Here is a 27328-nt window from a genome sequence, read left to right on the forward strand (position 1 = left end):
TCCTTCCCCTCCAACCCTCCAACCCCCCGCCCCGGGACTCTTGGAGTCTCAGTTTTCTCGCGGGGCTGGGGGAGCCCCTCCAGGTGCTCCTTCCCTCCACGCCCCTCTCCCCCGAGAGTCCCGCCGGCGAGGGTCGGGCTCCGCTCCGCCGCCCCGCGGTCCCCGCGCGCCGCAGCGCTGCGGCGGCCGAACGGTGCGCGCGGGCCGCCGCGCCACCGCGGGGCGCCCCTATGCAAAGCAGCTGGCGGCGCGGGGGGCGGGCCATGCAAACGAGGGAGGCGGGGCCGCCGCGGCGCGCCCCTATCGCCGAGTCACTGGCGGCGCGGGGGCGGGCAATGCAAATGAGGGAGGCGGGGCCTCCGCCTCGGGCCCCGCCCCCGCCCCCGCAGCTGGGGGGCCCAGCGGTGCGGGCGCAGCTGGACGAGCGCGGCAGCTGCGCCGAGTGACAGCCCCGCTCCGCGCGCCGCGGCCGCCCGAGCCGGCGCAGGGGGGTCGCGCCCGCCGCCCCGGCCGCCCGCCCGCCCGCCCGCCCCGCCGGCCCCGGGCCGCCGCCTCCCGCGCGCAAGATGGCTGACCCGGCTGCGGGGCCGCCGCCGAGCGAGGGCGAGGAGAGCACCGTGCGCTTCGCCCGCAAAGGCGCCCTGCGCCAGAAGAACGTGCACGAGGTGAAGAACCACAAATTCACCGCCCGCTTCTTCAAGCAGCCCACCTTCTGCAGCCACTGCACCGACTTCATCTGGTGAGCGCGCCCGTGCCGCGCCGCACCTGCCCGCGCGCCCCCCGCGCGCCCCCCGGGCCGCCCCCGCAGCGCCCGCGCCCCCCGCGCGCTCGCCGCCGCCGGACGCTCCCGCCGCTCCCCCCCGGGGCCCCGGCCCCGAGCCCCGGACGGCTCGCCCCGCCGCCTCCGGCTCGCCCCCAGGGCTCCGGGGCGCGGGGTTCCGCGGGCCCTCCCGCCCCCTTCCGGGTGCCGGGCTCCCTCACCCCTCCCCGCCTTTCCGGGGGCAGCGCCCGGGTGTCCTCTAGCGCCCTGCGGCCGCCGCGGGGCCCTCCTTTGCGTGCTCCGGGCTCGGGGGGTCGGGGCGGGGGGCAGCGCACCCCTCCCGGGTTCTCCTGATTGCGCGGCCCCTTTCCTCTCCGGCCTCCCCCCACGCCTCACCTCCTGCGGGCACCTGCGCCCCTCCCCACCCCCATCCCGTCCCCCCAAGTGCGGAGCGTCCGCGCCTCCTCCTCCTCCCCCGTCCCCCATGACCAGGGACTCCGCATCCTCCCGCGGGAGGCATCTCGGTCTCTCCCTCCCACCCGGGGTCCGCGGGTGGCGTCTCGGTCTCTCCCTCCCGCCCGGGGTCCGCGGCTGTCTTGGCGGGGGCATCTCCCGCCTCTCCTCTCCTCAGCGCCCCTACCCTACCACCTCCGGGCACGGGAGCGCTCCCCGCATCCCGCCACCTGGTGGTCGCAGGCCCCCCCACCCTACTACCCCCTCCCCCTTTCTGCTATTCTACCTTCCGAAGGGACGTGGGGTAGGGGGAACTGCCAAGCCAAGCCCCCCGCAAGGCGCGAGACTTGGTGCGAAGCTCTCGGGCATTCGCCTGTGGCTGGGAGGTTCGGGACTAGGGGCTGGGAGAAGGGGCGCCCCGCGGGTGGTGGGGGTGACTGGGGAGGGGGTCCTCCTGGGGGTGCCTGATCTGGCTCCTGTGTCTTTGCAGGGGCTTCGGGAAGCAAGGATTCCAGTGCCAAGGTAGGCTGCGCGCGGCTGGCGGGAGCAGAGGTGGGGGACGACTTTCTAGAAGTGGCAGAGCCGCTGGGCCCGCAGGGACGGAAGCAGGTCTTCGGAAGCCCGCCGCGCCCGCGCCCCGCCCTCTGCCCACACCGGGCTGGGAGCTGAGTCTCTCGTCGGGGGGCCTTGCAGGGCGCGTGATTCTGTGGGGGCTCCATCCCAGAGAGCGCGTGGAGCTGCCCTCACCCCACGCAGCTGTTCCCGGGGACCCCGTTGCTCCCGAATTCCCTCTCCCGTGACCTCACATTTGCTCCCTCCTCTTCCGGGGCCCCTGGCCGTTGTCTCTGCAGGTGGCTGCACCTCTGCAGATGGCCACTGTGGGTGTCCCCGGGGCCTCCCCCCCTCCCAGAACGAGGTGGTTCCAGATGGGGTGCCTCTCAGATCCTGCTTTCAATCACCCTTTCTCCCTTCTGGTTGTGTCCAGGAAGCCCGACCTGTCAGGTCTGAGATCTTTTGCTTTACCCAGGGATGACTTAACCAGGGACAGAAACTCTGCTGGGGACCTGTCATCCCAGGGAAGGTGGCCGGCAGTGTCTCTGGCTGGGAATTGGTTCTCCAAGGTCACACATCCCCGGGAGCTTGTGTTAGCTCTCAGGGTCCCAGAAACAGTTTTTTTTTTTTTTTTTTTCAAATTGGACGGTAACATTTCCATCCGGGTGATTTCACGTCCACCGTTGAATCTCCAGCCTCGCCTTGGTGGAGAGCTGCTTTCACTCTCCTGCTAGAGGAGTTGTCCAGCCCCAAGATCCTCTGATTTCGTGGACAGGACGGATGCCCGTTCCACGATTTGGTTAGGCCGGAGCCACCCTTTTTGCTGGCTTCCGCTGACCTTTTGAGTTTGCATCCCTGGACCTCGAAAAGTCATCCCTGCACACCCTCCTCAGTCTGGAAGCCAGGCTCAATTGAGTTGGGTCGGAAAAGTCCCTTGGGTCCACCCTGGTGAGTGGGATTGAGGTCTGGAGCGCGAAGCGTGGGAGCAGGGAAGAGTCTAGATGAGGGCCGCTGCCTTCCTTCCTCGATGCTCGGCACCAGGAAGAGTCTGAGGTGTGACAGCCCTGACCGTGGTTCTCTGGCCCTCCGGGAGAACTTAAAGCCATTCCAGCCAGTCACACAGCGCGCCCACACCCCGGGCCCCCGTCATCCCAGCCGCCCACCTTGCTCTTGCCTGGGACCTGGGGGGACTCACCAGATTGATTTAGTGGCAACATGGTCCATCCTGGGATAAACACCGGCTTGTTTGATCGCTCCCCTCACGCTGCCACGGGCTGGTGTCTGTCTTTGTCTCAAGGGGGCCTGGGGGGGGGGGTGACTTCTGAACTTCTTTCCTGCTACTTTCCTTTGCCACCGCTTGGCTGCGGCTTCTGTTTGGGACGGTCCCCTGTCTCGTGCAGGTGATTAGACCTCTGAAGCAAGAGATCCTTTTGCTCGGGACTTGGAAAACGAAAGCAGTTTTTTTCTGGTGTAGAGTACAAAGCAGAACTAAGATTTGTCACGAAACATGGCCTCTTCAGGGGGCAGGAGTTCCTATTTTTGAACAATCTACCTCTCCCTCCTCTCCCCAAGAGGCCATGGCGGCGGGGGGGGGGGTGTTGGCAGATAACAAATATCAGGTGGGCCCCCGAGGCTGCGAATCCTGCCTTGGAGCCTCACGCTCCCCCAGCTGCTCAGTGCCTCATAATGGTATGCAGACCCCAGTTTCTACACTGATCACATGGGGCCGCAGACCGCCTCTGTCTTGCCACATTGCTGTGGTGTCTAGAACGTGGGTTGGACAAGAGCTCAGCACCGCGTATATACGTTTGGCAGGTCACAGCTCTTGGGTGTGCCTCGGTGACCCCAGCAGTGGAGGGGGCTTGGCTTTGTCGGGGGCTTTGCTATGGGATCAGGTGTGAGTCCCCAGTCCAGCGGTGACCATCTGGTTGGTCACTGTCTGTCCCTGCTTGGACAGTGTATCCCCTTTGGGCTGGTGTGGGGAGCAGCGAAGTGGGGCGGGGGGCAGGTGGGTAGCTCCTTACAAGGAGGTTAAGAGGAGGTTGTCCCGGAAATGGGGGCAGGTTATGCCACCACAGATATGCTCAGAGTGACCGGGCTGGGCCTGGCTAGCATAAACGTGTATCTTGCTGGAGCATTTTGGGTACCACGTACTTCCTCGGAAAAAAAACCTAATTGAGATGGGATTGGTGTCTCAGAGAAAAGACCTCGGGGCAGATGGTCTCGTCTAAGGCAGAAGCCCAGAGCCCAAGTCTCTCTGGGCTGCCTGGACCCCGTCATTGCATCCTTGTCAGCCAGTAGGAGGAGGGTAGGCCCCGCGTGTGTGGTCACTTATGGACGCTGCTTCGAGGCACCCCTACCTGGATGCTGCTGGCTGAACAGGAGGACACCCGGGGCGTGGCTCATGCCCCTGTGGAGATGCAGCTCTCAGGCTGCCATGTCCCTGGCTGAAAGCTGGGCTGGGCGTGTTTTGTTGCAAAAGTAAAAGGGGAGAAGATAGAGGGGGCAGGAGGGACATTGAGTGACCTTCTTAGGTCAAGGGTACCCCGGAGTCTCCATGCACCCAAAGTCTTGTCAGCATGGAGTTGGGGGAGGGTTGGGAGAGGAAGAAGATGCCTCGTCCATAAGCCCTGGGAAATGATGGATTTCCATGTGCTCACGGGAGCTTAAGAAGAGATTTTTTTTGGGAGGGCGGGGGGCTTTTTAGGGTGATGCTCAGGGATACCTCCTGGCTCAGCACTTAGAATTACCCTTGGCAGTGTTTCGGGGGACCCTATGGGATGCTGGGGATCGAACTCAGGTCAGCCATGTGCAAGGCAAACGCCCTCCCTGCTGTAATATTGCTCCAGCCCCAAGAAGAGATTTTTCTTTCTCTTCTGCTAAAGGACCAAGCTGGGGGCCGGCTGGCCAGCTCCCCCCTTCTTTTTTGTTTTGCGTCCTCTATTTTCTATGAAACCAGGCTCGGCGAGGTCGTTGAAGAGTGTCTCTGAGGTCAGGGCTCTGGGTGGAGGATCGCCATTATGAAACTGCCAACACTCGGGATGAGAATGAGAAAATGAAGAGAAATTGGAAAGTAGATCAGCAAGGCTGGCTCTTCTCGGAAGCATTCTTTAGAGGAGCTAGAACCTCCATTTGTGCCTGAAGAGTAATTAAGACAAGCCATTGGGTGGATTAAATGCTTACCCCAACAAGCGTTTTTTAGTCAGGCATAGAGAAAGATTTTATTTCTCTGTTGCTTCTGGGCCGTACCTGGTGGTGCTCAGAGCTGACTCCTGGCGGGGCTCAGGGGACCATGTGCAGCGCCAGGAAGCAAAGCAGGTGTCCTGCATGCAAAGCAAGAGCCTTCCCCCCCGTACTATCTCTCTGGCCCCTGTATTTATTTTATTCCTTCACAAAAGTCACTTCTACGGAAGTAGAGAGGCATTAAGATACAGAGATTCAGAATTCGTAGCCTGGGGTCGGACTCAGAATTGGGACCTCTGTTCTGCCACTTTCTCTCTTGGGTAAGCCCTTTTCTGGTTGGTTTCTTCATCTGTAAAATGGGACCAGGTGTCCATGTCGCCAAGGGTTCTGATGAGTAATGATGTGGTGCAAGAGAAATACTCCCAGGAGGGAGGCCGCAGTGACTCTAAGTGAGATGATCATTATTACTCTCTGCGCTGTAGGAAATTGTGTCAAGGGATCCGACTGAATTCTGGAGCTCATTAAATGACTACGCCTCTTTCGTGTCCTAAGCTGAAGTTCTCAGGTGCTGCTTCAGAGACTGCAGGGAGTGCCTGTGAGGCAGAGCCCAGACATAGGGTAGAGAAGACTTGGAGGGTCTTTTCCCCCTGTTTCCTCCTGGGGAAGACCCCAGATTGCCACAGACCCTGGAGATGAAACAGGGCTCGGATGTTCTGAGTATGGAGAGCTCGGATTGATGATTAATTGATGATTCTAATGACTAAACCAGCTCTTCCCTTTCCTGTGCAGAGTCGAAAACATGTTTTTAACCTTCTAACTCAAATGAAATTCTTAAAAATCCTCCAAACGCCACACGGAGCCAGCCACTGCCGTTTCCATCACCACCAGTGCTAGAGCCTACAAATTAATTTTAGTCTGTAGTTCACACATATAGATTAGAATCTGCATTTTTCTAACAAAGATGAATCAAAGGTTAATTTTATTTTTGGCATAGTGTTCTGTATGAAATTATAATATGTATTTCTGCTCTTTGGGCTGAGCTTTCTCAGTAAAATCATGAAGATGGTCTTCCTTCCTCTCCCCCTCCCTTCGTCCCTCCCTCCTCCCTCCCTCCTCCCTCCCTTCCTCCCTCCTTCCTTCTTCCTCCCCCTTCCTTCCATCTTCCTCCCTCCCTCCCTCCCTCCCTCCCTCCCTCCCTCCCTCCCTCCCTCCCTCCCTCCCTCCCTCCTTCCTTCCTTCCTTCCTTCCTTCCTTCCTTCCTTCCTTCCTTCCTTCCTTCCTTCCTTCTTTCCTTCCTTCCTTCTTGCCTTTTTGCCTTCCTCCTCCCTCCCTCTCTCCCTCACTCCTTTCCCCCTCCCTCTCTTCCTCACTCCTTTCCCCCTCCCTTCTTCCCTCTCTTCCTCCCTTCCTTCTTTATCACTCTTCTCCCTCCCTCCCTTGTTTATCTCCTCCCCTTCCTCCCTTTATCATCCTGAGTCCTGTAAGTAAATCTTCACTCACTCTTTGACTTGTTCCGAATGTCCTGAATGTTTCTCTGTGGGAAAAAAAGGCAGAGTATGTTGGATAGTTTGCCTCATTTTTTCCATCTGGGATTTCAGGTCCACGTTCCCATTGAAGTAAGAATCTGTGAGTTCACGGTGGGTTTCTTTTCTTTTTATAAAGGAGGGGGTTTTGTTGAGATGACAATAGCAAAATAATTTTGAGGGACAGAGCACTCAGGAAAAGGTGGAAGCTTTGTTACTGGGCAACAGAATGCCTTTCTAAGCAAATATGGAAAATATGACCTTTGAAAATCTACTTGATACAGGTGTTTAGGAGTTAATTGCAAAAATATATTATTTCTAAATACTAGTAATACTTCAGATACTGCCTAGAAATAGAAACAACATGCTGATGGTCAATAAATAAAAAGACATAAGAGAAGGTCTAAAGAGAAACAGGGTTGAAAATAATTTATGCACATTTGTCCGTGTTTCTGTTCCTATCTTTTTGCTTCTGTCTCTCTTCACAAACCAAGACCCATAAAGCTGACACATGTACATACCTGTGCATGTAATCACATATATGTAAATGGATCATTAGGTCATTTTGAGAATATGGCTCTCCTTACGAAGCTTTTAATCTCCAGGTAGTTAAACTAATAAGTACAATTTAAAATCCACACTTTGGTCTTTTCACTTTGTAGTTCAGTTACTTCACAGGTGAAAAAAGTTCCTCTAAAGTATAGTCCCTTGGGGCTGGGCAGATGGTTCGGGCGGCAGACCCTGAGTCTTGCAAGGGCAAGGCCCTGAGTCAGATTCCTGGGCACTGCCAGTTCATCTAACCACGGCCCCTGCCGCTGCTGAGTGTGGCCCTCGTCAGAAAAATAAAACAAAACAAAAGCAAGCTTGTCCCTTTGGTTGAATAAGGTGGATTCTTTGACTTTGCTTCGCCAATATTTCCATTGAAACTTGTGATATTCTATAGACTATTGAACCTTTTTTTTCTTTTTGGGTGACACCCATAGATGCTCAGGGGTTACTCCTGGCTCTGCACTTAGGAATTACTTCTGGCGGTGCTTGGGGGACCAGATGGGATGCTGAGGATTGAACTTGGTTTTGGCTACATGCAAGGTGGATGCCCTACCCACTGTACTATCACCCCAGCCCTGGCCTTTGAACTTTTTAAAACAATTGTTTTTATCTTTTTTAAAAAATATATATTTTTAGCTGAACCAATGTGACAATAACAAAGTTGTTCACAATTGGGTTTCAGTCAGACAAGGTTCCAAAACCCGTCTTTTATTTTTTTCAAGTCATTTTTATTGAGGTTCGGGATTTACAATAGTGTCAATTATACTTTTCATACATATATCATTTCAATACCACATTCATCACCAGAGAGCCTGTGTCCAGTGTCCCAATAGTCTCGAAATAGCCCATGTCACCAGTGTCCCAATAGTCTCGAAAAGCCATTCCCTCTGACTATTCACCCACCATGTTTATGCATGGCACTCGGAAGTGTTTTGGATGCTTGCTGGAAAATCTAGTAGTGAATATGTCTGTTTCAGGTACGTATCTGCCCATCAACCCATCCAGTCATCCAGCGATTCTTTCGTTTATCATCCCATTTCCCCCTTCATCCTTCTAGAAACAGCTCACCCATTTAAATTCTATGTGCATGATTTTCAATGTCAGGAAGATAGGGGTGAGGGAGGCTGCTGAGAAGATCTTATAGTCCCGGAGCTGACGGGCAAGCAGGGAGAGAAGACATTTTGTAGACCGTTGCATCAATATTTCATTTCACTTTTCTTGACTGCTTTGGAGGACATGTCGAGGGGGCTGTGTGATATGTCTAACAGAAAGCAAAGCCATGCCAGAAGGTTGGAGGGTGGACGGGGGCTTATTGGACTTGAATATCAGAGGATAAAAGGCAAAGAACTTCCCATTGGCGGAGATGACGGGAGAAAGTCTCAGTGAAGGCGTGGGAGCTCACAACCCCGCATGGTGAAGCTGCTCGAATCCTGGGCAGAGCCACGGGGCAGCTTATCTCTGACATGCTCTTGCCGAGCCCAGATGGTGATTGGTGCCCCGGTTGCAAGTAAGATGATTATATTTAGTTGACTTAGATTTTTTTTTTTTGGTGGGAGGGAGTAAGATGGCTTCTCTCTGTTTGACAGAGAACTTCACCTTTGATTAGCTAATAACTCCGATGACGGGCTGACTTCCTCTATGTTCAGGGGTTACAGATGGAGGTGGCTGTTCGAAAGCAGAAAAATCAGGTCAAGGAGCACTCAGCGAAGAGATTGAGGATAAATGGTATATATTATACCTACATTCTATCTGCTCATCCATCCATATCTATCTGTCCATCAACCCGTCTCTGCCTCTCCTCCACCCCTCTCTGAGTGTCTGGAGAAACATGCCAGCGAGAGGCGTTTGTGAGCTGAAAGCCAGTTTACAGCGTGCAGGATTACGTGCTTTGCCTCCTTCCTGCCTTCCTGCTGGCGCTTCCAGCTGAGAGCTCTCCACACCTATTCATTGCTTTGGCTGAGGTAGTGTTTTCTCTCATTTGGAAAATAATAATAAATTTTTTTTTGTATTTTGGGCCACACCCCGTGGTACTTGGGGGGTTACTGCTGCCTCTTCTCTTAGGGGTCACTCCTGGCAGGTGCAGGGGACCATATGGGATGCTGGGAATTGAACCAGGGTTGGCCATGTGCAAAGTAAATGCCCTACCTGCTGTACTTTTTTGCTCTGGCCTCCTGGAAAAACAAATATATATATATACATATATACATATATATACATATATATTATTTGTATTGAATCACTGTGAGATAGTTACAAGCTTTCATGTTTGGGTTACATTCTCACAATGATCCAACACCCATCCTTCCACCAGTGCACATTCCCCACCACCAATATCCCCAGTATACCCCCCCTTTCCCACCCTTCCCCTGCCTCCATGGCAGACAATATTCCCCATACTCTCTCTCTAATTTTGGGCATTATAGCTTGCAGCACAGACACTGAGAGGTCATCATGTTTGGTCCATTATCTACTTTCGGCATGCATCTCCCATCCCGACTGATTCCTCCAGCCATCATTTTTTTAGTGATCCCTTCTCTATTCCATCTGCCTTCTCCCCTCCGCTCGTTTGTGGCGTATAGAATAACATCACATAAGGCTGACACCCAAGGACAGTAGGTACAAGGGCCAGGAGGACCCTTGCCCCATAGCTGGAAGACTGGAAAATATTTTTTAAAGTAGCTTCACAGTCATTTATGGAGAAAGATTCTCTTTCGGTTCTTCTTTTCCTTCTTTCTGATTCCATCAGGGGAAATCTCAGTTCGGTGCCAACATGTCTTTTAACACGTTTCTGACACAAATCTGGCCGCTCGGTAAATGTTCATTGAGTTGTCCTTTTAATTGTAAAAGAACATCGAGGAATGATAAGAACCTAAAAATATATTAGTGTTTACCTAAAAGACAACAAGTGGATCCTAACTGTGGGCTAAGTAGAGCATTGACCATTTTCCCTTTGTGTTAGGAAGGAGAACTGGGTGTTGTCCCTGAAAATGTTGGCCGTTAGAAGGAGTCTTCCAGTGGCAGTTTGAAATGCTCAGAGATGGCTAGACTTGCCAGAGGCTGAGAGAGAGTTTCCTTTTGTTCAGGACTGTTACTTTTTCCACTTTCCCATTGCAGTTGTTGCCCATGGTGACTTAAAGCTACATTGGTCCTGCCCTCTCTCTCTCTCCCCTCAGCCCACTCGCAGAAAGCTGCTGGTATGGAATTGGAAGCCTCACTCCACCCCAGACTAGGAGAGGTTTCTGTCCCTTGCTCATGCAGTCACCCAGCAGATGGAAATTAATGTAGCTCAGCAATAACCAGGGTCCTGTGGGGAGGTGGGGGAGGCACTGTGGACTCCTTACTTCACCTTGCCACTACACACTGACCAGATTTTAGGGTTCCAGATAGTATGGATTGGATTTGAGAGTACAGGTTCGGAAATCAAACAAACTTGATTATAAGTTATGACTGTCTTTTCCTGGCTCAGTGACCCTGGGCTGCTGAAATGTGATCCTGCCTTACTCCACCCATCCACCTCTTCACGTATATTCACCCACTCACCTGTCAATATATTCTTCCATTGTCATCCATCTATTCATCCATCCACCCATCCATCCATCTATCCATTCGCCCACTCATCAGTGTATTCTCGCTTTCTTTCTTCTTCTTTTTTTTTTTAGAAAATTTTTTTTTAATAGAATCACTGTGAGATAGACCCTTACGAAGGCTGTTCATGGTTGGGTTTCAGTCACACAGTGTTCCAACACCCATCCCTCCACCAGTGTACATTTCCCACACCAGTGTCCCCAGCTTCCATCCCACCACCCCACACCCCTAGCTTGCCTCTATGGCAGGCAATTTTCTTCTCTCTCTCTCTCCTTCCCTCCCTCTATCTCTTCCTCTCTCCCTCCCTCTTTCTTTCTCTCTTTCTTTCTCCCCCCTTTTATCTCTCTTTCTCTCTCTCACTCTCCTTTTGGTCACGGTAATTTGCAATACAGTTATTGAAAGGTTATCATGTATTTAACTTTAACTACTTCTAACACTCAGTTCTTGTCCACTGTGATCATTTACAACTATTACTGTCATATTGGTCCTTCTCTATTTTACCTACCCTCTTCCCCAAACACATTTGTGGTTGATTCCAACCAGTGACCAGTGCTCCTACCCCCTGTTTTCCCTGGCCTTCTGCTACATATATTTTATATACCACAGATGAATGCAGTCATTTTGTCTGTCCTTCTTCTTCTGACTCATTTCACTTAGCATGATACTCTCCATGTCCATCCATTTATAGGCAAATTTTGTGACTTCATTTTCCTAACAACTACATAGTATTCCATTATGCAGATGTGACATAATTTCTTTATCCAGTCATCTGTTCTTGGGCACCCTGGTTGCTTCCAAATTCTGGCTGTTATGAATAGTGGCATTATTGTATTCTCCACAGTGATTTATCTATCCACCGATCCAATCCATCCATCTATCCATCTACCCATCCATCTATCATCCACCCATTGATCCATCCATTCACCCACTCACCACTTAGTGTATTCTTCATAGTAACTCATCTTTTCATCCATTCACCTATCCATCCATTTATCCATCCATCCGCCCATTCATACCACCTACCCACCACCCATCCATTCACTCACCAGTCAATGTATTCTTCATAACTCATTCATCCAATCACCTATCCATTCATCACCCACCCATTCATCCATCTACCCATCCATCCATTGCCTATCCATCACCCATCCATCGATCCACCCTCCCATCCATCTGCCTATCCACCACCCACCCACCCACCAACCCATCCATCCATCCATCCACCCATTCACCCATCTGCCTATACATCTGTCCATAAACTTATCTGTCTGTTAAGTAAATACTTGTTGAGTGCCAACCATGTACCGGGTACTGGAACTCTGAGCAGTAAACAAGACAAGCTCTTTATCTTCATGGGAGAACAACAGTTGCTAGTCACTTTGAAGACACATATGCTGTAGTTGCCAGTGGCTTCCCAGAGAAATAAGATACTGTTACTACCCTTGAAGATCTTTCTGCTTTCAAGTTATTTTAAATTTTTGTTGTAACATGGTTGCCATGGCGTTAATGTACATGGTTTTGACATACAAGGTGGCTGCACCATGACCTCCCCAAAGTGCCCAGAAACACCCCCCCAAGCCCCACCCTCTCAGTCTTCCTGCTCACTTGAGGGGAGAGCAGCTCATGGGGCCATCTGGAAGCATACATGAGCAGAGCTGCAGCAAGGCTGTAAGAATGTTCTGGAAGGCCTCCTTGTGAGGGGTGGGAAAGAGTTTGCCCAGAAAAGGTGACATTTGGGAACAATTTTGTGTCAGGAGTGGGAGGGCCCAGATTGAAGGGGGTGGGAGCTGGGAGGGCTTATGAGGCAATGCACCCTGGGGTCTGGAGGAGAGAAGGGGGCGCGTGGAAGGAACAGGAAGCGGGTGGCTGAGCAAGGAACCTGTTGGAGACAGATGTCACCTCGGGAGCTTTGGGCTTCGGGAAGGCCTCGTAGTGAGGAAGGGGTTGCCGTCACTCAAAAGCAGAATGTTTGTTGGGGTGGGGTGGGCGGGGGAGAGGACAGTGGCCAAATGTTTGAAAACGAGGTGCAGGAGATGCGTTTTGGAACCGAGTTGCCCTTGCCTCCGAGGCTGGGAATCCGGCCGCGTGGGGTTGGAGGTCAGGGGTGAGGCTCTGTACCGGCCCCGTTGGTGGCTATTGGACCGGAACCCCCGCAGCGTGGAGCGGGTGGTACTGTGTTTCACACCCTATTGAGACATTTGGGTTTTCGTGTCAGTCATATTGTTGATGATGGGTCTATTTCGGGAGGTGGTTTACTGGGTTATTTTTATGGTTCTAACAATAGGGATATCTCTTTCACTGCATCCTCAGGCGTAGTGGATGGAACGGCTTCTGCCTCCGAGAGGCGCCTCCCACGGCCTTGCTCCATCCTTGCGACCATCACGTACCGGCTCCTTCCAACCTCGGCTCCTTACCCCGGGGCCTTGAACACCTTCCTTCAACTCTTTGAGCTTTTGTTTCTTCGGAGATAAAAGGAATATCTGCACTTGGTTCAGGGGGCTTTGCCCAGTGGCTTGGCACCCGGCATGTAGAGGGTTCTGCAAACAGCAAGACCTCTTCTTGTTCCGAGGGCCAGACCCCGTCATGCCCTTGCTGAGTTTTTAGGTTTTTTTTTTTCTTCTTGGGTCACACCCGGCGATGCACAGGGGTTACTCCTGGCTCATGCACTCAGCAATTACCCCTGGCTGTGCTCAGGAGACCCTATGGGATGCTGGGAATCGAACCCGGGTCGGCTCCGTGCAAGGCAAATGCCCTACCCACTGTGCTATCGCTCCAGCCCCCTGGCTGAGTTTCAAGCTCATAGCGAGGCCAGAGTTTCAAGCTCATAGCGAGGCCAGACGCATCCAAGCCCCCAAAATCCAAAGTGACAAACGTGCCTTCTCGAGCCGGTGGGTAGTGCTGGGCGCAGCTCAGCCAGGATCTGCAAGAGAAAGGCCCGGCTGGGGTCAGCGAGGTGACTGGACCGGGGCCGGCCGGGAGCTGTGCTTTGCACACGACCCTTTCCTGGCTTTCACTGCTTTAATTTGTGGGAAACCTCAGAAAGCTGAATCGCAGTCGTTAATGGCCCCATCTGCCGCCTCCTTTGGAAAATGTGTGGCTGGCATTTCAAACTCTAAATAGATTTCCTGACCGATGCCCCATATGAATGCTGGGCTCCGTCCACTCTTCAGATGGAGCGATGGTTTGTTGTGGTGGTGGCTGGGGTGTTTGAGTAAAGAGCCACTGTGTCTTGTGAAGGTGGAGGTGAGCTTTCAGGAGCGTGTTTTGGCGTCTTGATCTGTCTGTTGTAGGGGTCGTGGTTTGTCCGGGAGGGCTCTTTCAGGAGGATCTTCCTTCCCTTCTTTTTTTTTTTTTTTTTTTTTTTTGCTTTTTAGGTCACACCTGGCGATGCACAGGGGTTACTCCTGGCTTTGTACTCAGGAATTACCCCTGGCTGTGCTCAGGGGACCATATGGGATGCTGGGATTTGAAGCCGGGTCGGCCGCGTGCAAGGCAAACGCCCTACCCGCTGTGCTATCTCTCCAGCCTTTCCTTCCCTTCTTTCATTTTATTTTGTTGATTTACTCACTGGTTTAGGGGCCACACCTGGTGATGCCCAGGGCTTACTACTGGCTCTGCACTCAGGAACCCATCCTGCCCGTGTTCAGGGGACCATCTGGGGTGCCGGGGATAGACCCTGGAACGGCATGGGCAAAGCAAATGCTCTACCCACTGTATTATTGCTCTGGTTCCCATCCCTCCCTTCCTTTGAAGTTGAGAAAAGGATAACTTTGAGAATTGTGAGAGTTATCTGGACTGTTTCTTCTGTGGTAAAAGGTATGGTTTGGGGTATTGGTAATTATGTCTGGGCTGAGTGATTCTTAGATGAAGCAGGATTGGCAGAAAGAATGGAGAGAGAGCACTTTCTATTTTCGTTAGATGGCTATCTTTGGTTGGCTGACTTTTCTGTTCTTGTGGGGAGTAAGTGTAGAATTTTTAATATGAGTTGCAAGTTGGTTCAATTCGGGCCCCCCCTCTTCACCCCCTCCCCCATCTCCAACTTTTCTCTGCTTTCACCCTCTAACAGAGGACCCAATTGGTCTTGCTTAATCCTGCCCTGTTCCTCTCCACCCCAGGGCTTTTGCACATGCTCTGATTTCATTTTGAATGGTTTTGCCCTCCCCGTGGCCCATTCGCCTTCTCATGCCCCATACTCAGCCTTTAGAACTTTGCTCAAATGATGTTTCAGCAGAGAAGCCCTTCCTGATCTTCTGAATCAGGTCCCCCTGGTCTCTGCTCATAAGGGCTGGTCAGTTTTCTGTTTGCTTCTTGTCTGTCTGAGGGCCCCCTGTCTCTGCTCTGTCTGTACCAGGGTGCTGGTTTCAGGTTTCAGGAGAGGAACGGGCACATCCAGGCCTCAGTTCCATCTCCCCTCCTTTCTAGAGCACCCAGTGTCGTATGCCACACATCATGCGTGTTCAGGAAATGATTCTTTAATCAGTGAATGGTTGAGAGGAGAGATGGTTCAGTGGAGAGAGTCATTGGATTGGTTGGGTGCTAGCTTAATCTGGGATCAAAAACTTACATTTTCAATTTTTTAATTTTTGGGTCATACCTGGTGATGCTCAGGGGTTTACTCCTGGCTCTGCACTCAGGAATCACTCCTGGCGCTGCCAGGGGGAACTTAGGGGATGTCACTACACTGTCATCCTGCCCCTGAAAACTTATATCTTTTAAATTAAAATTTTCATTTTGTTATTTTGAGGTGTTATAATTTACAATAGTACGTTTATACTTCTGGCATAGTAAGTCACTGTGCCGCTGGCAGGACAAGACTCTTGATGTTGTCTCCAGGTCACTGCACCCAGCCCCACCTCCTCAGCTCCGCCAGTCGAATCCAAGGGTTGGTTTGCACTGGACACGGTCCACTCTTTCTCTGTTTCTCTGTAGAATACCTATGAGTGAGGCATCTGACATGGTCCTTCCCCCTCAGACGTATTTCACTTGACACAACCCACTCTGGTCTCATCCTCGTTATGGCAAAGGGCAAGATTCATCTTGTCTTACAGCTGAATAGTATTTATTCCACTGCGTGTTTGGACCACAGTTAGTTCACTTCTTTATTGTTGGGCGTGTGGTTATTTCATGGAGCTATTGGCTATTGCATTGGCTGTTGGACGTAGCTCTTTAATGAATACAAGTGTACAAAGATCTTTTTGAACTAATGGTTTTGGGTTTTTGGGGTAATATATCAAGTCGTGGAATCACTAGATGATCATTCTATTTTTAATTTTAGAGAAGTCTCCAAACTGGTTTCCACGGGGCTGAACCTGACGGCATTCTTCCTGGCAGTGAATGAGGGTTCCTTCTTGTTCTTCTTTTTCTTTTTAAATTTCTACAGTTTTATTTTCTAAATTAATTTAAAAAATTATAAAGTAGTTCATCATATTTGATTACGTTTAATATTCAGACACCAATCCCACCACCATGACACCTTCCCACCACCATATTTTGGATATTTCCATCTTTTACCCCAAACCCTGCCCAAGAGCAGAACTGAAATAACATATTTTTATTGTTTGTTATGAAAAAAACACAGAAAATACTACAAAAAAATTATCCTTAGAGGAAAGAGTGTGGAGGTTGCTGTATTTCACCCAGGGATCATTAAGCCTTTCTATAAGAGATCACTCACATGTTGTTAAGGTTGAGCCTGTGTGTCCCATGTTCTTTAACTACATCTTCACCAGTGCTGGTTGTTTCTGGACTTTCTGACAAGGGACCTTCTCACTGGTGTGAGGTGGCAACTCACTGTCACTTTGATTTGCATTTCCCTGATGATCAGTGACAAGGAGCATTATTTTTTTTGGCTTTTTGGGTCACACTCGGTGATGCACAGGGTTACTCCTGGCTTTGCACTCAGGAATTACTCCTGGCGGTGCTCGGGGGACCATATGGGATGCTGGGAATCGAACCCGGATCGGCTGTGTGCAAGGCAAACACCCTACCCGCTGTGCTATCACTCCAGCCCCAAAGGAGCATTTTTAAAATATGTTGCTGGGCAATCTGTATGTCATCTTTGAGGAAGTGTCCGTGCATCTCCTCTCCCGATGTTATTTTTTTAAATGGGATTGTTTGCTTTGTGGTTGAGTTTTGTGATTGCTTTGTATATCCTGGGTATTAGCTGTTTGTCACATATATAGTGTACAAATATTTTCAGTGTCTTTTCATTTTAGTTTTCCAGGGCAGAAGCTTTTAGTTTGTTGTGCTCCCATTAGTTTATTTCCACTGTTATTTTCTTTGCCAGTTGTTGGCAGCATTATGAAGGTTTTCCCTCTGCTTCCCTCTACAGATTTGGATCTAATATTGAGATCTTTAATTCATTTAAAATTAATTTTGGTGGATTACATGAAATATGGATCCTTTCTTTCCACCCCCCACCAAATGTTGTTAATTAGTTTTCCCATCACCATGTATTGAAAAGACTTTCCTTCCTCCACTTAATGCATTCATCTCTTCTGTTGTAAATGAACTTCCTGTATATCTGAGGGATTACTTCTGGGCTCTCAGTGCTATTCCATTGATCTGATAGTTTGCTTTTGTTCCAATACCATGCTGTTTAAGTTACTATAGCTTCATAGTCTAGTCTAAAGTGACGGGATGCAATGCCTCACATCTTTTCTACCCTTTAGAATTGCTTTGGTTATTTGGGTAGTTTTATAGTGCCCCGGAACTTTTAGTAGTATTTAGTAATTGTTCTATGTCTGAAGGCTTGGAATTTTGATAGGGATTACACTGGATCTATGGAATGCTCTGAGTAGGATGGTCATTTTTTAAATTTATTTACTTTTTATTTTTTATTTAATTTTTTATTGAATCAACGTGAAAAAGATACAAAGCTCTCAGGTTTAAGTCTCAGTCATATAATGATTAAACCCCCATCCCTTCACCAGTGCACATGTTCCACCACCAAGAACCCCAATATACCCATCTCCCACCCTCCCCCACGAGTGGCTAATGATCTTCACTTTATTCTCTCTATACTTGGAATACATTCAATATTTCAATAGAGAACTCACTCTTATTGTTTGGAATTTTCCCCCAACAATCATGCCTGCTGAAAAGGTATCATTTAATAATTTGTTTTCCATTGCTGAGAATGAAGACTTGATGAGTTTTGGATTTCTGATATTTTAGCTTAGTTCACAGTCTAGATGCATTTCCGCAAGAAGCCACTCTGGGTGCCAAAATGGGTTAGAAGACCTCTCGGGTCATAGTCTTTAAGGAGCAGAGGGTCTGTTTCGAGCGCGGCAGCTCTGAGGATGGTCATTTTAACAGTGTTAATTCTTCCAGTCCATGAACATGAAACATTGAAAATTTTCTTGTGTATTTATATATTTCTTTGAATAGTGATTTGTAGTTTTTGATGAATGATTTTCCACCTCCACTGTTAAGTCAATTTCTAGGTATTTGATGTTTTTGGACACAATAGCAAGCAGGATTTTGTTGCTGTCAGTCTGTGATTTTTATGAGGTATGTATGACTTTCTGGTTTACAAACTCTCATCTTTTTTTTTTTCTCCTGTGCCACACCCAGCTGTGATCAGGAGTCGCTCTTGGTAGTGCTCAGGGGACCATATGTAGTGCTGGGGATTTGAACTGGGCGTGTCCGTGTGCCAGGCAAGTGCCTTTTGCCTCATACTACCTATCTCCCTGGACCCTTGTGAACACCTGTTGAGAAATGCTTTTCAGAGTATGGAGGCTGTCGCTCTACCCTGGAGCCCTGCTAGGGTTTACCCACGTTGCTCTGTGGAGGGAAACAGTCTCTCCATTCAAGCTTTTGATTTTGTTTGTGATGGACCCTGGTGGGTTGGAGGTAAAAGGGTTTTGTTCAACCTGCTATTAACCAGAGGCCGCCTCAGTACCCATAGTGCGGGCACAGATCTGGGCTGCCTTCGTCGCAGTAACTGTAAGAATGAACAAACGACAATATGTCATGCAGGGCAATGTTCCGAAGTCGAACATGGACCAAAAAAAGCCAGCCACAGGCTGGGGAGATGACTCAAAGGGTTGGACTGTAGTCTCTGCATACTGGAGCCCCAGGTTCAGTTCCTGGCACTACATGGTCTCTTGAGCATGGCCAGGAAGTGACCCCTGAGAACAGCTATGGGAGTAGACCCTAGCACCCCTTGGGGTGGCCCCAACACCCGAAGAAAAAAAAACCAAAAAAGCAAGGGAAAAGAAAGCCAGACACGAATTCATTCTATATCATCCCATGTGCTTGAACTTCAGGAACACGAAAAAGTAACCATGGATGATAGCAGTGAGGATCAAGGGGATGGGGAGCCAGTGGGGACGAAGAGGGGGTTCTGCTCGTCTGTTTCTTGATCTGGGTGCCGGGTACATGCCTGTGTTTGGATCATGAAAGCTCATCGCTCTGTCTGCTCCTGTCCAGTTTCTCCCGTGCATTTTACACATTATAGAAACATATTAAAAGCCCAGGGCATTCATCCCTGAGGCGGGATCAGAGAAGTGTGTGCTGGGTCTTTTTCCATTTTGCACACAGCAAGAAAGCCCGTCTGGGAGCCAGGCACCTTCTGGAGTCCCCATGAGCCATGGTGCCGTTTGCCTTCTTGGAGGGACATCTGCTTCCCATTTCAATGTTGCCCCTCGGTTGCAAACTGTAGAGCAAGGAAGCCAAGGCTTGCTGACAGCTTTCCCCATCCCTTGATTGAGCTCTGTGAACACCCAGGAAACTTGAGTTAATCAACCATTCTTTTTTTTTTTTTTGCTTTTTTGGGTCACACCCGGCGATACACAGGGGTTACTCCTGGCTCTGCACTCAGGAATTACTCCTGGCGGTGCTGGGGAGACCCTATGGGATGCTGGGAACCAAACCCAGGTCGGCTGCGTGCAAGGCACATGCCCTACCCGCTGGGCTATGACTCCAGCCTCTAATCAACTATTCTTAGGGCTCTTATATTGTAAAAACTCCACCTTAGTTAAGGCACAGTTCAAGCTACTGTAACAGATAAGCCTTGACATTTCCAAGACCAGACAGAAAGGGGTTATTTTTTGACTCTCGGTACCTACTCCTTTAGGGTATCCTGGCTAGGAAACTTTTCACACACTCATTCAATGCTCCCCACCCCCCCCCCCGGGGGTCTTGTGGTTCAGGGGAGAGAACAAGAGGATGGTGGGGTGGCGGTGGATGGGGAGAAAGGACGGGGGGGGGGAAAAATCACATTCATTTCATCGGTTTCACAGCCAGGGCACATATATCAATTATCATTTCTACTTATGTCCTATTGGCCGGAGCGGAACTCGGGTTACAGGACTGTGTCAGCCACAAAGGGGTGTGCTGGGGTGCATCATCGGGTCCATGTCCAGGAGGAAAAGAAAACAAGTGTTGGTGTTCCCAGCTGACCAGTCCCCGTTGCTGAAACCCCGTTTCTTTTGACTTCCTTCAAGATGCCCTATCCGAATCTGTCTCCCACCTGGGAAAGCCCAGATTGCTTTATTTTATTTTTATTTTTTTTTCTTTTTGGGTCACACCCAGCAATGCACAGGGGTTACTCCTGGCTCATGCACTCAGGAATCACCCCTGGCGGTGCTCAGGGGACCCTATGGGATGCTGGGATTTGAACCCGGGTCGGCCGTGTGCAAGGCAAACGCCCTACCCGCTGTGCTATCATTCCAGGCCCAGATTGCTTTATCTTATCAGGCGTATGTGGGTAGCTCCAGGGAGAGCCTGACTTACTTGACTTCCTAAGAGCGAGATTTAGAAGCCTCCTTCATTTTAGCTAGTGGAACAAACTGCTTGTTGACATTTTGAATTTTCCAACCAGTGAGAATCCTTGTACTCCTGATGATCAACAGATCGGACGTGGTAAGCACTTCCGGTTTTCTTGGTTGTTTGTTTTTGGTCCGCACCCAGCGGTGCTCAGGGCTTACTCCTGGCCCTGCACTCATGAGTCACTCCTGGCGGTGCTTGGGGGAACTTATGGGATGCCGGGATCGAACCCGTGTTGTCCTCGTGCAAGGCAAGCGCCCTTCCCCACGGTACTATCACTCCAGCCCAGCACTTCCTGTTTTGAGTCAGAGGACGGGGAGGGTTAGGATCAGCCAGTTCGTTCTTTTGCTTGTGTCATTTCTTCTATCAAAGAATCCTTTGGTAGTTCTACTTTTGGGCATCTCTCTGGACACCAAACAAACGTTCGTGGCTTAAAAGATCATCTTTAGTGGCTCAAATTTTAGTGGCTTAAAAGATCATCCTTGTACTTGGCTCCTTTTTCCAGGAGTCAGTATCTTGGGCTGTGCTCAGTTGGGTGATTCTTCTGGTCTCGGCTAGGATCCGCTGTTTCCGGAAGGTTCCTCGTCTGGGCTGCCAGCTGGGATGCCCGTTACAGCTGGAGACAGTCTTCTGTCTCCTTCAGGCAGTCTCTGAGCATGATCTGGGGTTGGTAGGCCTGTGCCCAGCGCCTGACCAGAGGTCTGAACCCCAGGCTTAGAAATTTCGCTTCACTTCTGCTATATTCTCCTAATGAGGAGAAATCACCAGCCTTGCCTGGTCATACATAGGAGGAGGCAGAATTCACTCTTCCTGTTGACTAGGAGATGCTGCCAGTAATATATGTGTGTACGATTTGGGGGAAACCTGTCACAGACATTGCAGCCCTCATGACTTAACACCCAACGGGCATCTACTAAACTGGAGTCTGTGGTAGGTTCCAGGCTGCTGCTTCCACCCCAGAGGGTTCAGTTAGAGGGAAGTGCAGGGCCAAATGAGATGTCATACGTGCAGGGCCCAGCCTGGCACAGACTGCCCGTCAGGCATAAAATACTGCCACCATTCCTACAGAATGGTTTCATCGTTACTGCCGAATACCAATGCCGGATACTACTATTGCTATCCTCCATGACGATGGGATCCCTCTCCCACTGTTCCTTCTGAATATTGACCCCATTATTGCTGGAGACTGCCACCCCACCCCACCCCACCCCACCGTGACTGCCACCCAAGCTCTGCCGTGCGCACCTGCCATTGCGCTCAGAGCTTGTGATTCAGAGCACGAGGCCTCTCTCCCAGCTCGAGAGAGGAGCCAGCCAAGAAAGAGGCAGACACGTGAGTGAATTTCTGTGACCCAGGGTGTGGGGAGTGTAAGTCCAGAGCCGTGGGGGGAATGGGAGGAGGTCAAGGGACATGGGGTCAGACCACAACCTCCCCGGTACTCACACACGGCTCGTGGACATCTTCTTGAAACTCTATTGATTTTAATTTTATTTTTTTTGGCATTGGGCCCCAGCTGGTGGTGCTCAGGGCTTGCTCCTGGCTCTGTACTTACTTCCGCACCCCTGATAAGGCTTGGGGGGGCATCTGGTGTGGGGGACTCAACCGGGGTTAGTGGTGTGCAAAGCAAGTGTCCTCCTGCTATCCTTCACTCTGATGCTCCAAACCTTTAATCACTGGCTTCCTCCCCCCCCCCCCCCTTTATGGAAGAAGGACACCACGCTGCCCAGGATGCCACAGGTGTTGAATGAGACTGGGGTGTGCCAGGTCCTGGGTTGCTTATGAACAGTTCTGAGACATTTTAGAGAGACTCTTGAAAATATGTCTCAAGGCACCATTCTGTCTTTGTTCAGCAGAGGTTCCCGATCTTATTTGGCCTATGACCCCCTTTTCAGAAAGGAAAACCCAAAACACTCAGAGCCCCCTCCCCCCCAAACCCCAAACCCCCTATCCTTGAAATCTACCTTCTGTAAGTGAGGAAATAGAAAATACTCCACAGTGGCACCAAGGCCATGTCATTCCAGCACCCCTGGGCGGGGATAGACAGGGTGGGTGCTGGGGCTGGGTGGGGGGTGCTGAATCACTCGCTTTGGGACACGCGTCTCAGAGGAGGAACAGACAGGTGCGGGGCTGGTGGAAGTGGCTCTTGGGTACCACGCCTGGAATGGGTTGAGGGGGACCGGGGGAGGGAGAGGTTGAGCTGGTGGACGAGAGCTGCAGTAGAGGGCAGAACCAGTACCATGGTTGGACCTGGGGCGACCCTTCAGAATTGGGAAAGCGAGGACCCCACCCTCAGGAGACTTTGGGGTTGCTGTTGGGGAGAAGGCAGGGTCTTCTGCAAGGCCTTTCTTTCTTTCTTTCTTTCTTTCTTTCTTTCTTTCTTTCTTTCTTTCTTTCTTTCTTTCTTTCTTTCTTTCTTTCTTTCTTTCTTTCTTTCTCCCTTCCTTTCTCTCTTTCTTTCTTTCTTTCTTTCTTTCTTTCTTTCTTTCTTTCTTTCTTTCTTTCTTTCTTTCTTTCTTTCTTTCTTTCTTTCTTTCTTTGTTTCCTTCCTTCCTTTTTTCTCTCTTTCTTTCTTTCTTTCTTTCTTTCTTTCTTTCTTTCTTTCTTTCTTTCTTTCTTTCTTTCTTTCTTTCTTTCTTTCTTTCTTCCTTCCTTTCTCTCTTTCTTTCTTTTATCTTCCTTCCTTTCTTCTTTCTTTCTTTCTTTCTTTCTTTCTTTCTTTCTTTCTTTCTTTCTTTCTTTCTTTCTTTCTTTCTTTCTTCCTTCCTTTCTCTCTTTCTTTCTTTTATCTTCCTTCCTTTCTTTCTTTCTTTCTTTCTTTCTTTCTTTCTTTCTTTCTTTCTTTCTTTCTTTCTTTCTTTCTTTCTTTCTTTCTTTCCTTCCTTTCTCTTCTTTCTTTTGCTTTGGAGCCTCACGTGGCAGTGCTCAGGGGTTGTTCCTGCCTTTGTGCTCAGAGGTTACTCTCCGAGGTGCTGGGCAGTGCCCGGGATCTCACCGGGGTCTCCTGCATGCAGAGCCTGCATCCAGCCCCTGGCACTCCCTTTTTTTTTTTTTTTAAATTTTTTATTGAGTCACCATGTGGAAAGTTGCAAAGTTTTCAGGTTTAAATCTCAGTTATACAATGCTCGAATACCCATCCCTTCACCAGTGCTCATATTCCACCACCAAGAATCCCAGTATAGCTCCACCCCACCCCCTCACACCCCTAACCCCCCCACGCCCTAGCCCCCCACCCTAAGCCCACCCCGCCTGTGTAACTGATAAATTTCACTTTACTTTCACTTTGATTGCATACAATATTTCAACAAAACTCACTATTATTGTTTGGAGAGTCTCTCCCCTAAAGTCAGACCTGCTGAAAAGGAAGCATTAGATAATTTGTTTTCCATTGCTGAGGATGAAGAGGTATGAGGTCGAGTGACCACACTTATCGGCCTCTCAGTTTTGGGTTTCTGTAATTTAGTATTTTAGTAACTAAGTCCAGAGAGATATCTGCCAGAAGTTGCATCGTTGCCAACTTGTACTTCTCAGTTACATTATATTCCACATATGAGCCTGGCACTCCCTTTGACCCTGACAACTTCCTTTCTCAAGGACGGCTTCTGAGGGGGTGCCTGGCTGGGAGCTGTGGGCCTTTAATGATCCCAGGTGTGAGGGCAAAGTGTGCCTCCCCCGTGTGGTGGGTTGGGCTCCACGTCTTCCAGGTCTCTGTCCACATGGCTGCCCCTGGCTGTGAGTCCATTGTTGGAGCTAGCACAGAACATTCTAGATCCACGGGCCGGAGAGGGCCAGAACTGGAAGACCCCAAGGAGGGTCATCGTCCGACTAGGCCAAGGGGCCATGGGAGTGGCCTCCCCAAGTCACCCGGCCACCAGGAAGGAGAGCAGGGGATTCTTGGACACTCCTTTTCTGTCCTTATTCTCACAAATAATTGTAGAGGTCTGGCCTGGATGGTCTCTCACCCCAGTGCCTTGACACCCCCCCTGCCCCTGCCCCAGCTCTGCACGGAGACGTATATCCTCAGAGGCCTCTGAAGGTGGGTCCTCCCAGCTGGCCATCGCCCCTCCTCAGAGGGTCGCAAAGTCAGCGTAGTAGCTCAGGAAGGCCATGAGGAAGCAGCACGGGAGAGGGAGCGAGCACTGTGGCGGGCGCAGAGGCAGGCGCCAGGGCTCACAGCATCTGCCTCGCAACCCACCTGGTCACTAGTTCCCGACCTGCAGCTCCGGCCCACAAGCCCGATCCGGGCTATGAACCCTGGTGTACCACGGCCAGGTATAAACATTCCCCACCAAGTAGGGGGTGTTCCCCCCAGCAAGAACTGCAATCGGAGCTGCTCAGATGTCGAAGCCAGGAAGTGTGAGCCCAGAGAGCTTGTGTGTGTGTCTACCTATGGTGAGTAGCACAGTTATACCTCGTATGCCCCAATATCTACATGTAACGGTGTGACCTCCCTGTGAGCATGTGTGCAGGGCAGCAGCTGGACGAACACGAAACCTTGGTGAGCACCATGGATGAGTGTGCAAAAAACTGCAATCTGGTGTGTGTGTGTGTGTGTGTGTGTGTGTGTTTGCTGGTTTGCTGTTCCCCCCCCCCAAAAAAAAAAGCCCAGCTAAAAATCGTGTGTTTGCCAGGATGTGTGCAAACTGAAAACTTGGTGAACGGGGTCAGTCGGAGAATGCGCTTCTGGCAGTGGGTGTTGGTCTCCGTGGTTGGAAAATCCCCGGGCTTCTGCAGGGAAGAGACGCTGGTGGCACACGGTGGCATCCCGGGGACTGTGAGGCTGGCTTTATTTTTAGAGAGGATATAAATGCATTGTTGTTTTTTTTTTGAGTTCTTTATAATTAGAAGTTTGATTCTCACCCCATCGCAACCTCCCAAGATGGTTCCGATGATCATCTCTGGAGCTTCCACATAGCGTTGCTTCTTCCTGACAGCGCCGGGGTTCTCGGGGTAAGAGTTTTGCAGAAGGAGGTTGTTGGCGCTGGTGGAACTGCCTGGCCTGCCCCGTTGCTTGGGTGAAGTGCCCAAGTGCTGTGTCGAGTGCTGGCCGAGAGCCGCCTCTTTGCTGCCGAGAGAAGTCGCGGGTTATCCTGAGGGATCATGTGGGTTGGGAGATAAGTGTTTTATGAACAGAGGCAGCTCAGAGGGAGGGAGGAGTCGGTGTGCAGGGGCCCTGCTGAGCCAAGGAAGATGTGGCGACCACCTGCCAGCACGAATAGGGCCGGAACCCCGGAGGGCAGCCCCCTCTGCACCCCTGGCTGGGAACCCCCAGGGTGGGTGGTTATATTCTCTGGTGTCCCCATTTGGGAGAGGTTCCAGGTGACAGCTGGCCTCATTGTTGCTCTCTGTTGGCTTCTTCTGATCGGGAGCCCAGGGGCCACGGGAGTCCACCATGCTCCAGATGGGACCAAAGTCAAGTTCAAGAGTGAAAATACCCTCAAGAGGAGCTGTCCCTGGGAGGGGAGGAGAGAGAGGGAGCACGGGAGAAAAGAGAGAGAGAGAGAGAGAGAGAGAGAGAGAGAGAGAGCTCCTCTTTCATTCCTGGGAGGATCTCTGTTAGTTGGGAAAACCAGGCCAAAGGAATTTTCCATTTCCTGGACATCTTCAAATAAGGCTTTGAAATGGTGCTGACGCAAACTGACATTTATTGAGCACTTACTGTGTGCTTTGGCGCCGTTCTAAGTGCTTTACCTATGGGAACTCATTTTATCTTCTCAATGGCGTGTTGAGCCCCATTAGGAGAAAATTTCCAATGAAACATGGAGTTCAGGCTTGCATAGAAGGATGGTAATTGCAGAATTGTGGCCACTGATTAGTACCCTGACGGCCCTAAGGATGGTGGCAGGGAGATGGTGATGGTGAAAACCACCCTTATGTGAGTGTTTGCAGCCAGCTGGCCCCTTCACTGAGTGGATCCCTTTGAATCTTCACCCTCCTTGAAGATTTACTGCTATTTCCGTTCAGACATGAGGACACGAGAGAGGATACAGTTTGCTGAGCAATGAGAGAGCCATCATTGAACTCAGGAGTCTGAGTCAGAACTCTGTTTCCTAGGAACTGAGGTGAAGGGCTGGGGTGGGGAAGGCCCCTGGCCGGGGGAACTCAGGTATAGTTTGGAAGGTGGGGGCACTCGGGGTGCACCCAGAGGTGATGATATGGCGAATCTCCCAGGGGCCGGGAAAGTGGGCTTGTCACAGCACAGGGTGTGACAGGCAGAGTCTGACCGGAAGTGGAGATGCCTTTGTGAGAGAGTATGTCTCCATTCCGTTCTCCCCCTCCCCCAGCTCCAAACCTCCCACCCCCAAGCAAGGGAGTTTGCGTATCTGTAGAATTTTTAGCTATAACCCTGAATCCAGAAAGGCTGAAGGTGGTCACGTGATCCCAGTTGGCTGATTGCCTCGTGTGAGAGTTGTTGGGCTGAGACCTAGCCAGATCTGTGCCTCGTTTGGAAAGACGGGGTTCCCTCCAGCAGACTTGGCCAAGATGAATAAGGGGGCTCGGACCTGCCCAGAGCGGTGCCCTCCCGTCTGGAGGCACCCGGCTGCCTGCGTGTGAGATGGTGTCAGGAAATGGTTCCCGCACCTGGGGGGCGTCTCCGTCAAGCTCCACGAAGGAACAAGGGCGAGGGGATGGCCAGTCACTTGGCCTGGGTTGGGACCCCCAGAGAACGGAGTGTTCCTGTGAAACACTCCAAAAGCCAAAAGCCCAGAGGGTCTAGAGCACAACAGAAGCCCCTGCCATTCATCGGTGCGGAAAACTTTTTTGAGAGTTCCGGACCCCCCGACTGCCCCCGCAAACGATACCAAGTAGCCCAGAAGACATGAGCTAACGCCGTGGCCGTGATGGAAGCAGCGCGAGAGACTGATAACGCCGCTCCTTCGGCCTGTGCCTGGACTCTGGTTCTTTGGCCTCGGACACCTCTACAACTGCTGCAAAACCCACTCTGCACACTGTG

At 50.8% G+C, this 27328-nt stretch overlaps 1 protein-coding gene across 2 annotated transcripts in view; it reads left to right on the forward strand.

Annotated features, from left to right (window-relative positions):
* The first annotated feature begins 501 nt into the window (after positions 1 to 501).
* PRKCB (protein kinase C beta) overlaps positions 502 to 27328 on the forward strand; it is a 352872-nt gene continuing 326045 nt past the window's right edge. Inside the window, exons 1-2 of one of the 2 annotated variants that reach the window (XM_055136225.1) lie at positions 502 to 739; positions 1704 to 1735. In XM_055136225.1, the coding sequence (XP_054992200.1) occupies positions 567 to 739; positions 1704 to 1735 (205 nt within the window). In that variant the 5' untranslated portion in view covers positions 502 to 566. The remainder of the gene's footprint in view (positions 740 to 1703; positions 1736 to 27328) is intronic. The other variant, XM_055136226.1, reaches the window with a different exon arrangement.

Source organism: Sorex araneus, chromosome 4 (assembly GCF_027595985.1).
Source record: "Sorex araneus isolate mSorAra2 chromosome 4, mSorAra2.pri, whole genome shotgun sequence".
NCBI lineage: Eukaryota > Metazoa > Chordata > Mammalia > Eulipotyphla > Soricidae > Sorex > Sorex araneus.